The sequence below is a fragment of the Xiphophorus maculatus genome, chromosome 3, assembly GCF_002775205.1.
Source record: "Xiphophorus maculatus strain JP 163 A chromosome 3, X_maculatus-5.0-male, whole genome shotgun sequence".
NCBI lineage: Eukaryota > Metazoa > Chordata > Actinopteri > Cyprinodontiformes > Poeciliidae > Xiphophorus > Xiphophorus maculatus.
Genome location: NC_036445.1, coordinates 33,255,740 through 33,267,984, shown reverse-complemented (window position 1 = coordinate 33,267,984; position 12,245 = coordinate 33,255,740). Strand labels below are relative to the sequence as shown.

The following is a 12,245-nucleotide window of genomic DNA, read 5'->3' as shown; positions in this document are numbered from 1 at the left end:
GGTTCTCAGACATCTAGGTCATGGCAAAAACAAACAGGGTTTAAAAGTAGAGAAACTTAACAATTTATCATTTAAATAACTCATAGTTTGAATCAAGACACTGCAACAAATCAATGTTTATGAAGACTGTTTTATTAAAACTTGTTTTTATTTGGTCTTAAAGTTTTGTTGAAGGTGTTGTGCCAGAGATTAGATCAGTAGCACTGACCACAGGAATCTATGAATGCAAACCAAATCCAGATCTAAACACTTACATTTTTATTTGACTTCTGTGAGTCTCAACAGTTCATAATTAGGAAAACAACACCCATGTTTGATGTGCATGCCACTAACTAGTCATTATTGGCCATGCAGATTGAACACATTAAGACCTTTCAAGAGATATGGAACTAATAAGGGACGTCATTTAATAGATAATAATACTAATGTGACCATTAAATACATTTTAGCCATGCCATTTCAACCAGGATAATTACCAGTTATTCATTATATTCTATGCAGTGCTGATAAGCTTCTACCTGCACATTTTATGTTACAATTCGTTGTAATTTGCCAATCCTTCCCCAAAATTGCACTTAAGAAATCTCCTTGTTTATTTTGCCTCCTTTAATGAAATGGAATTTCCTCCCTTGGTTATTGCAGAAAGGACAATTGATTTTTTTTATAAATACAGGAGAACTTTATGGAGGCTCCCAGAGGGAAGAACTGAAGGGTAATGTGACTGACCTTCAGTGATCTGAGAAGCTTTCTTGACCACAGACAGAGACCCAAGACTCAAGGGCACCCCACCCTCCAGAAAAAGCCAGATAGAGCCAAGGGGCCCAGGCCCCGCCAACCAGCCATCGAGAGTGAGCCAACAGACACCTGAGCACCCAGCCCCGGATGCACCCGGTGGGGCCACCAGCCACTGGCAGCAAGTATGAGTCTAAGGCTATGTTCACAATGCAGCCTGAAGTGACACAAATGTGATTTTCTGCCCGTATGCGACCTGTATTTGATCTTTTCATCACAGTTAGAACACAGATAAGATTTTTACAAATGTGACTGAGGTCACTTGGATATGTGGTCCTGAATCCAATCCATATCTGATCTTTACAAATGTGACACGTGTCTGTATGGTCAGGTCACATTGATACTTGACACATGTCCCTATTCTGTGTCCTGATGTGCGCCAGCAGGAAGAAAAACAGCAACCATGGTGATTAAGTTGTTAATGAGCTGGCTCCTGTTGGTCAACAGCTTTAGAATGCAAGATACTCTCCAGCCTTACCATCCATGTTTACTTCCACAAACACTGAGCACGATTGATACATGTGACATTATTGCATCCTGTACTGCACATGAGAGGCACCTTTAGATTGTTTGCAGTTTACATAAGGAGATCACATACAAATTGCATAAATTTGGAAATATGAACAACCACGCAATGAAATTCAGATTTGAACAAAAATCAGAATTGAGCATTAAAGCCTGCAGTGTAATGTAGCAAAAGTCTTGACTTGACAGAGGAATGGGCACACAGAGACACAAATATTCCCACCCTTATACGTACACGCCCACACACACACAACCAACACAAAAACACACAAGAATGGACAGAGGCTGTCTCAATGCTAATATGATCCAACGAAAGAGTTCATACTGACAGTATTTTCATTTTACTAGGTCTTGATGATAGTTTTCTTACATAGAATAGTAAGAACCATGTGAACCGTGTGGGGCTCTCTTGTTCCAAAATGTTCCACACTCCCCATCTGTGACAGCTTACAAAAAGACACACTGATGCAATTATAACCAGCATTGAGGAGTGTGACATTTGATAGCCTTAGGTAACTGGAGACACACATGGAGACACATCTCAATATCAGGTATGAACTGAAATTTTGTTTGCTGGCTACAAAGCTCAGAAAGTAGACTTAAACCCACGACTGACGTTAAGAGTTCCAGGAAATGAGAATGTTTGTGGTGATGACATTTAGACATACGGGGTGGAAGTGAAACTGCAACGTTCATTTCAGCTGTCTCTCTCTGTCACCCAACAGCTACCAATGGATAGGTTTAAGACGATTCTGAATATTGCCAGCAAGCAGACCAACCTTGGTTTTGGGTTGGTTGCTCTGTTGACAGCTGGAGGCGAGCAGATCTTCTCCTCGGTGGCATTCAAATGTCCCTGCAACGAGCTGAACTTCCTGTATGGCTTGGTCTTCCTGTTGGTTCCAGCACTAGCTTTGCTGCTGCTAGGTTATATTCTCAGCAAAAAGATGTGGATATTGTTTACAGGTCTTTGGCACAACAGGGCAAAGTTGTGTTATTGGAAAAACCTGGCCACCACTTGCACAGCTTTCTTACAAATCAGTTCCACAGCCCTGGTGGCACCGTCCAGCTGGTTAGCTGTTGCTCTGCTTAATGGTAACTATTATGAGTGTGCAATGACTGGAACCAATTTGAGTGTTTACAACCAGTATTTGTGCAAAGATATGAATTTTGAGTTGGACTGTGGAAGGAAGCTTCACATGCTTCCTTGTGATAAACGTAATGAGGAGGTTCTGCGTACATTAAGATCTCAGTCTCAGGTAAGCAGTTTTCTGATGTGATCCCACTCTAACATTTATAACAAGTCTTTAGTCATCACAGCATTAAAGACTTCAGCATTCTTAATTTGTTAACTTGGTACTGAGCAGTACAGCAAATCTTTGTCAGAAAACACTGCAAATGTTTGTTAGACTATCAAATAATTAATGATTTGTGTCAAATCAGCATTTGCAGCTATTTTAGGATGAAGAAATCTGGAATTTAAATATTGTTAGTTAAAATTATTCTCCCCACAAGACCTACATTTGTTTTTGTATAAATATAACCTTTAGCTGTGTTGATTTGACGACATGTTTACACTGCAGACTATTTAGTGTCTTTAATAGATGGATGGATAATCAGAGGAGGGTAGTATCTGGCTGAGAAACCTTAAAAAAAACAAAAAGAAAAAACCTCTAGAAGTAGTTTTAAAGGGGCAGAATTATGTTTCTAGACACATAGTACCATTTTATAGCATAATCAAGTAACTATGTCACCTTCAGCTGTCATAAAAATGCTGAATATATCAAATATGACTTTAAAGAAATTTTACTTCCTGATTTGATAGGATTCTGTACTCTTTAAAAACTCCTGCTCTTTCTGAAACTGTGTCTTCAGGAAGTCATCACAACATGACTCCTCTATTAACCTTTTAACAACACTATTACCAGCGTTGCACTGAGAAGTAAGTGGTATGAGATCAGCAGATGTGCAGTTCCACCAGGTGTTTGGCTAGTCTGAAGGAGCAGAGCAGGGAGCCATGAGGGAGGTTCTGCTCTGTGAGGTAGAAGCTTGGAAACTGAAGGTTGATGGTAGACATTATGCACAGCTGAATGGCTGCCCTGTGAGATGAAAGAATTTCTCAAACATGCAAGAAAGAATCAAACACTTCAGGTATGTTTTTGACTAGAGAATGAGATTATAACACAATGTAAAGCTAAAAAATTTGCTTTTACTTGATACTGCTCCTTTAAAATCCAATACTTAATTTAATTTGATGTAGGTGTATTTGATAGGGACAGACACACATCGACATAGTCAAATAGAACAGATCAATAGTCCCATGTTTGCATCACAGTGCTTATAGCTAAAGCTAATTCACAGCACTTGTCCCTGTGGGCTTTTAAAGAGTACATCTAAAAAGTAGTAGAAAATGAAATAATTATCATTTAAAATAATGCAACATGATGTTGACAACTGTAGTGGTTTTACAGTTTTACAATAAAACTGTAAGCTGTGCTCTTTCTCCTGACTGCAATCAGCGAGCAGAGATTTCAAACAGGGCACAGTTTTATAGGAGAGGTTCACTCCATTCACATAGCAGTATGAGAATCTACTTGGTTACAGAACAGACAGCAGAATAGACAGCAAGCACACGTGTCTTCTTTCACTAGAAGGCAGGAGAGATAAAGAAACAACCCAATGACTTCACTGTAATGTTAAGAAACTAAACTTTTTCATGAGCTCATGCATCACACAAGAATCTTAATACTGCTATGCAATGATTCAGCTAATAATCATAAGTAACCTTAAAATGTTCCCACTACACAACACATACACAGTCATGCATATAAAACAGTGAAACATAAAAACATTAAGAGTGGATACAGTTCTGTTTCTGACATAAGCAAAGTTCTGTTTGTTTTTTGAACATATTAAAACTGGTTACAGACTTTAAATTGGCAGGAAGTGAGTTCCAAACTACAGATCCTCTCACAGTCAGAGCACTTTGAGCAAAAGTGTTTCTATGGAATGGAACCTTATAATATCCATGTAAAGCTGCTCTGGTAGATCTGCTGCTGCCCAGCAATTTCTGTATACAATCACTTAATGGGTTAGGCACAAGTCTGTTTAAACATTTCAAAATTAGTTTTAAAAGGTTATGACTTACAAAAGTAGGAAAGTCCAGAATGCCAGATTTAGACATCTGATTGGCTTTTAATATAAAACCTTTCAGGCCTGATTATAGAGACTTTCTAATGGTTTGAGTTTGGCTGGCTCCATAGGACAGATGTGAGAGGGTCATGGAGTTTCTATTCCTACTTGAGTGATACTATTTTGAGCTATCACTACTCTGACTTGAACTCAGTTTCTGGATGCTCTACCTACCTCTAATTACATCACTGGATGAAGAACAATGATATTTTAGTTCAAAATACATCAGACACACAGAAAAACACTTTTCAAGTTGATATTAAAAGAGGAGCTTTTTGTTTTGACCCAAGCTTTATTGTTCTGAAGATAGTTTACATCTGCTTACCTTGCTGTGCCTTTTGGGAACAAACAGCTGATATTGTCAGTAGATGTACTTTGCAGTGTTTTAACATAAATACATTAAGTATTGGTTTCAGTAGGTGGTTTATGTTATGAAAAATTTTGCAATGTTGTTACTGATTTTTACTCATTAACTTATTATTAAAAATACCAGAATTTTCACAAAGCTTAATGAAATTTTTGTCTGCCTATCACTTTGAACGGCTTTGTTGCCGAAATGTGCTATAAAAATAAACTTCATTTGATGATTGATTGATTGATTCATTCATTCATTCATTGATAATATACCAGCTCCTAAACAATTGACATTGAAACCTGCATATGTTCCAGATTATGTTCAAATTAGCCCATTACTTCTTTTATGTGTAATTTGGTGTTTTTTTGCAGTAGACTGTAGTCTTAAATACTAATGGTAAATGGTCATAGTAATAAATAATCTTTTTCTGTTCTCACAACAGATTCTAGGTTGGCTGGTCATCACCTTCATCATGTTGTCCAGTTTACTGATCATCTGCCTGGCTCGCTGCAACTCCCCCATCAGCTATCAGCAACTCAAGTTCTGGAGGGCATATGCTCAGGAGGAAAGTGAGCTCATGGATTTATACACCAATAAACACGCTAAAGATCTTGCTGAGAGAAACCTAAAGAGCTTTTTCAATCAGATGGAACCTGCAAACATCACCACTCCCTCCAACAAAGACTGGGAGAAAATTTCCTTATTATATAAGTTTAGCACCAAAGATCACTTCTACAGCACTTTGCATCGATATGTGGAGACAAACCAGGAGGGTGATGGGATTAGGATGGTTTCAGTAAGATCAAATGAGTCGACTGACAACCCTGCTGTTCTCCATTTCGTGGATGGTGGAATGGTTTCAATGTGAAAAGAATTGAAATTGATAGAAGAATAGACTATATTTCTAAACATGATATAAGTGAATTTTCTTAAATTTAGAAGTAGGTGTGTATGTTTTTGATGCTCATGGCGGCTGTAAGGAGTCATGTTTTGAAGAACTTTGGTTTGTTTTTCAGTTTTGTTATATTTTGTCTCAATTTTGTATTCTTGTGGACTTATGTTCGGAATTTCTACTTACTTTTGAATTTGATCATGTTTTTGCTATTGTTTCACATATTTTTATGTTTTTCTGGTAATTCTGTTAGGCAACCAATTGGTTAATTTCTCACCTCCAGTTCTCTCACCACTGTGAACACCAGAAATCATTCCCCTGTCTTACATCTAGTAATCACTGTCCCTGTGAATATCCTCCCTGTTATTCCCCCTTATTGCCAGATCTGTGAATGTTTCCTACGCCCTTATGTCTTTGGATTACAATGCATGTGTTAATTATTCTCTGTAATTTTGGAGGTTTTCTTCGTCATTAAAGACTCATTTATTTCCACTCTGTTTGCCTGGGTTTTTTGTATGCTTTTTTGGGGGGTGATCTGGCAAAGTAACAGTATCAATGTTTAAATTGTATTATTATATTTATGAATGTTGCTTGACAGTAATTGGAAACTAGATTCTGCTTCATCTGAGTTCATCCAACAGTCCTGACCAACAGCAATATATACAAAAATTGTTTGACACTGACAATGGTTTTTATCAAAACAAAATTATATATCTTACAATATAGATTAAGAGCCTAAATATGTTCTGTAAACAAATACACAAAACTGGTTTTGCAGGAGGGGAGCTTGAGAAATAAAAACTAAGCATCCAAGCATCTACGTTAAGACAGAAAAGCTAATGTACAGATACCACAATTATTCAGTCCTTGGTTATTAAAAGCTTTATATGTAAGAATTTTGAATTGCATTGCAGGTGTAACAGGGAATTAAGAAGTAAATAAGTAGGTGGTGAAATGGCATTACTAGCTAGTTCTTTCAGCAATCTTACTGTCTGTTTTAGAATGAGTTCATAAAGACCATGATCAGTGATGCCAGTAATTCATTCCTTAGTGACACGTTGCTCTAATATGACCACTTTTTTTATATATATAAGGACTAATCTAGTCCATTTCTATTTATAAACCAGTAATGAGATTAAATTAGGTATCCAAATCACTGTGTGTTGCTGTTTTTGTCATTTTTCTTTGTAAAGAGAAATATTGGCTACCTTCTTGCATCACGGTGAGTCACAACAAGTCATGTTCTCAGCATGAGAACAACTCACACGTAATTCAACAACACAAATGTAAACAATGGAGTGAGAAGAGAAATGCATGTTTTCTAGTTGAAAATGTCAACATGAAGCTGTATGCTCTGTGCTGGTGCCAAAAGCTTTTCTAGTTTCAAAAACGCTAGGTTAAATTTAAAGTTTCACAGTATGGTATGGTCAGACATACAGAGGAAGTTTCATCAGGTGGTGAAAAGCAGTGAGCTGCGACTAATGCAGGAAGCCTCCACTGTCCACAAACGCTGGTCACTGCCTTTCTGTGCAACTACACTCCAAAGAAGTTTCACATTCTCTCCTTTTCTTGGATTATCCCTGGTAGATAACAGAACAGAATGAGAAGTTGTAAATGATGACACTGATTTTCTGTGCTGTTTTAGAATTCTTACTCTGCCTGTGGTTTTATGAATGGCAGCAGAGGAAGTGAATGAAGCCGTTCAGTCTGTGTTGGCCATGCCTCCAAATATTGAATTAAAGTTAGCAGCCATCTGGTTTGGATTGATACTTTTCTTTTTGCAGTGCAGGTAATTTACGGTAAGCCATTTACCATACTGGGACATTGCATACATCACAGACAAACGATTTTACTCAACTGGATAAAATTGATTTGTTTCTCAATGGAGAGCCCATGCCTTCTGTACAAAGCAAATAAAGGTGGCGGCGAGGTTTAGGCATTTGTGGATAAAAATTGTCAGTACAGCTTTTGTTTTTAATTTAAGGCAACGATCACCTCCTAGAGCCTTCCTCAGTTTTGCTCGCACAAATAACTCAAAGTGTTCTGGCGAGAAATGCTCAAATAGGTCCTTCAGAAGTTGTGTTCAGCTCTCATCCACTGAGCTTTTTTTCATGTGGGAAGTGATCCAGATTCACTTTTTAAAAAATAATAGTCTAAAATTGACAAAGTGTAATGTTTGCTGTTCCCAAAGTAACTGGTTATCGTGTTATGCTTTCATCATCTGAAACATTTTCAACTGCCTTGTTTAATCCCGCCCACTATCGTCCTCAGCCAGGACTTTCTTAATTATTTTAGGTTGCTTTTCATCACAGACAAAATCTTTAGACATTCCTTGTATTTAGATATTTAGATTAGACCCAGTTTGTCTGTGGTGCTCAGTGTTCAGTTTGTTGCTGCAGAGGATGATTTGGTTTTAAAAGAGGATGTATCTGTGTGATGGACTGCAGTCGAAATGCTCAGTCCTGTGTAACTGGAAGAGTAAACCACAAGGAGGATGTGAGCACTTCCCCCAATGCCTCTTGTTCTCTAAATGTGCTTCTGCTGCAAAGGCATGTTCTACATGTTTAGTCATGTCTTTGCAACAGACTGAACCTCAATGTATTCCCTCAATACATTGAGGGAATTTGTATCAAGAAATTACTAAGGTTATTCAAGAAAAGTTCTTCTTGTATTTTCATTTTCATTTCTTTGTCCTTGATGTTGGTTCTTCTGTCAGAAGTAAATGTAAGACATCACACACTAACAGTACTTATCCCAACATCGCAGCTGGAAAGGAAAACCTATAAAGAATAACTAACCCCAACAATTGTTATTTCTATTAGTTCAAGCACAGCAGACACTTCTTCTCAGGGCAGAAGAATTCAGTGTTGAAGTGAACAAAGGAGGAGCTTGACAACAGACCACCAAAGGGAGGGGCAAAACTGGTTTGGCAGATGAATCTCTGACAAACAACAGAGCAGGAAGTAGTTGATAGAGATTTGGCTAGACTTTTCTCTGGGATAATTTTGGATAGCTCCTGGATACCAACACCATGGATAACTTCCAGACAGTACTGCGTTTCTTCATGAACCAAAAAACCACCATTGGTTACAGTTTTATGGCACTCCTAACTATAGGTGGGGAACGAGTTTTTTCCATGGTTTCATTTCAGTGTCCATGTAACCATGAGCAGAATTTCTCGTATGGGCTGACTTTTCTGCTTGGTCCAGCTGCTGTGCTTTTTGTTTTGGGTCTGTTCTTCAGCAGCAGGCTGTGGAGGCTCTACACTGGCTGCTGTCTTAACCCCATGAAGCTTTGTCCTCGAGGGAACTGCCTTGGCTGTTTCAGGGTCTTATTGAGCATTATTACTGGTGCTTGTGTGGCCCCTGTTATGTGGCTGTGCGTGGCCTTGCTCAATGGGACCTTTTATGAATGTGCCATCAGCGGTCTGGATGATAACCTGGTTGTGAATCTGTTTTGTAAAAACAAGACGTTGCCCGACAAATGTCGGGAGCAGCTGGCCCTGGTTCCCTGTGGTAACTCTAAACTCTCCAGTGATGAACGGATGAAGCTGCTGCTGATGTTCAGGGCTCAGTCACAAGTAAGACACACCAATTCCATCTTTATGTACATTTAGAGGATTGCACTTAATTACCCCTAACCTCCTGTGCATCTGAAAGGGCTTTGTGAAGTCTGAAACTTATTACTCAAATTCTTTCATGGCTTTGAAATTTTGCAAAACAAATGTTGTGCAGCAGTCTAAATGACACTATAGCTTTAAGGGCAGGAGTGTTTTCTAGACAGAGAAGTTATTTTAATTGTAACATCTGCTTTTATTGTGGAAAGTGTAAGGTCTAGTAAAACAACTACGGAATGACTCCAAAAGCCTGTGAGTTCATGGAGATAGTGCTCAGAAAATGACAGATAACAATAAATAAATAAAAAAAAACAAATTACTTATAATTTAACTCCAAATAACCCATCGATTCTGTCAGATGAGCTGGACACGCCCTGCTGTTAAGTGGAAACAGAGAAACTTAAATTACAATATTTATTTATCACAAACCCATGAGATTTATGGATGTACATGATGGAATTCGATAATGTCCTTTTTTTCAAGGCAGTAATAAAGCATAAAGTGAGTTAATAATGTTATATAGAATATTGGCACATAGTCATCAGCTGATCATTATTGGAAAATATGCATGTCACTAATTGACAGAATGTTTTGTTTTCATTACATCTGCAGATTTTGGGCTGGAGTTTCATAATTGTTGCTGCCATTGTAGGTCTTTTGGGCACTTGCTGCAAAAACTGCCGCTCACAGGTCAGTTACCTGCAGCTTACGTTCTGGAAGCGTTATATTGAGAAAGAGAAGGAGCGCTTTGATGCCTTCACTGTGGACTATGCAACAAAGCTGGCTGAGAGAAACCTGCAGAGTTTTTTTGAGAACAAAGAACCTGATCCCATGCCATTTCCAAACCACAAGGCATGGGAGGAGATCTCTGCATACTACACTTTCTCCAGGAGTGAACAGTATTACAGTACTCTGCAGCGCTACGTAGAGCGGGCAGACAGGGATTTCACACCAGAAAATCGACCCGTTCTGGACATGGAGCATGGGATAGAAATGAGCTGAACAACAACCCACTGAAGAGAAAAACGAAGGTCTGCTAACAAAATGGATATTAAAAACACTCATACAATTTACTGATGGTATTTAACTAATACCATATTTGATCATTTTCCACAACCAGCTACAGACAACAACAAATAAACAGTAAGCATCACTGACTGTGTCTTGCTTGAGAGTCTAAATGGTCACATAACTTTATTTATATATATAAAAAAAAGTCCCTAAGTTATTTTAAACAGTTTGGACTTTTTTACATTTAATTTCCACTGTAATTCTATAAAACCTTCTATGAAGCCTTTACATCAGGGGTCAATAACCTTTTTGAGACTGGGAGCTACTTCACCGATACAGAGTAACATGAAGGGCTACTTGTTTGATACACACATACATTTTCTTGGCCCAGCCTTTGTAACAATAATACATTTACATACATATGATTACATGCTGCCTGATCATATTAATGTAAGGGACTACTCACAATCAGTAATGAATTACCATGGCAGATATGGTTAATTGCTATTATGTGATCAGAGTTTTAACTTTGATTCCCTTTTGGAGCTTTTCTGTGTGAATCTAAATTGCCCACAAGTGACTGAGAGTTTGGATTGTTGCAGATGCAGCTGCAGCTGTACGGCTGGACGCACTGTGAGATTTTCTTTTAAATAAACAAAGAAAAGAACATTTATTGTATTTTTTTTATTATCCAACCCTCTTTACTATTAAAAACATTGTGGAGAGAAGAAAAAGATATTTTGTGCCAAACCATCTTGTATGGTGCACACATCAGTGTGAGTGTGTGGGGGCCAAAGGGTATGCCAAAGCCTAAATCTGATTGGTCAGTTTGCTTTTGTTTATTTCACGGCTTGGCGTTTTTCTGTAAGCTAAAAATGATGAGTGGGGCGTGCTGTGGTGGCGTAGGGGTTAGCGCGACCCATATTTGGAGGCCTTGAGTCCTCGACGCGGCCGTCACTGGTTTGACTCCCGGATCTTCCCCCCTCTCCTTCCCTGTTTCCTGTCAGCCTACTGTCATATAAGGGACACTAGAGCCCACAAAAGACCCCCTAGAGGGGTAAAAAAAAAAAAGATGAGTGGAGTTTGAACCTCCCGTAGTTCTAAGAGCTAGCCTGAGCTTTTTACAGTGTGCAGTTCTGCCGGGTCGCCAGTTTATTAGCTTTTTTTGTGGTTTCACAAACTGAAAAGCTGGCGGGTCACCCGTTGGCTGACACCAGCAGATGTCGAGAAAAAAATGTCTGACAGATCGGAAGGTATGTACAAAACTATCACTGCACCTGACCTCCAAGAGCCAGGGGTGATTCTAGGATCTAACCTTTAGGGGGGCTGAGCCCCCAGCAGGGCTAAGACCCATGAAAAGATATTTGTTGGTGTGTTTTCTAAATCTAACTGCTTATTTACATACATTGACAAACAAAATTAAGAGACATGTGAACAAAAGAACAATGTTCATTTTTCTCAAACATATACCTATAAAGTGTAAAATCAGAGAAACTTTTAATTTTTTCCAGAGGTGTATAAACTCAGTTTGAAACAAAATCAGACCACATCATACCTGCCAACATCTGCTAACATTAATGAGACACAAGCAGCCGTGGAGTGGCACAGTCCTAGTGTGGAAATTAAAATAAAATCTACTCAAAACTATTCATTTCCAGGCATTTGAAGAACATTTTGCTAAATGCATAGATTAATAAACCTAAAACCAGTTTATTATAAAGGTAGAAGTTCAGGTTAATGACTATTGAAAATGACTCTTTAACCTGAATTTATTTGAAAATCGTACTTAGAAATTTTTATCTGAACGTTATGCGGCTGTTGGCCTTTTTTACAAGAATGAATGTCCATCTATGGAAAAGTATAAA

At 38.3% G+C, this 12,245-nt stretch overlaps 2 protein-coding genes across 3 annotated transcripts; both read left to right on the top strand.

The window, feature by feature from the left end:
* The first annotated feature begins 1,608 nt into the window (after nt 1–1,608).
* On the top strand, nt 1,609–6,245 carry LOC102218831 (calcium homeostasis modulator protein 6-like). 2 transcript variants are annotated; one of them, XM_023330440.1, is made up of 3 exons: nt 1,609–1,868; nt 2,043–2,573; nt 5,304–6,245. In XM_023330440.1, the coding sequence occupies exons 2-3, from the start codon at nt 2,049–2,051 to the stop codon at nt 5,727–5,729; spliced, it is 951 nt and encodes a 316-aa protein (XP_023186208.1). In that variant the 5' UTR covers nt 1,609–1,868; nt 2,043–2,048; the 3' UTR covers nt 5,730–6,245. The 2 variants fall into 2 exon arrangements, with proteins under 2 accessions (XP_023186208.1, XP_005813835.1); XM_005813778.2 differs by lacking the exon at nt 1,609–1,868 and having other exon boundaries at nt 1,905–2,573.
* A 2,459-nt stretch (nt 6,246–8,704) lies between these two features.
* LOC102219606 (calcium homeostasis modulator protein 5-like) lies at nt 8,705–11,263 on the top strand. The gene is made up of 2 exons (XM_005813780.2): nt 8,705–9,333; nt 9,982–11,263. Exons 1-2 carry the CDS (start codon nt 8,785–8,787, stop codon nt 10,369–10,371), a joined length of 939 nt encoding a protein of 312 aa, XP_005813837.1. The 5' UTR covers nt 8,705–8,784; the 3' UTR covers nt 10,372–11,263.
* Nucleotides 11,264–12,245: the final 982 nt, after the last annotated feature.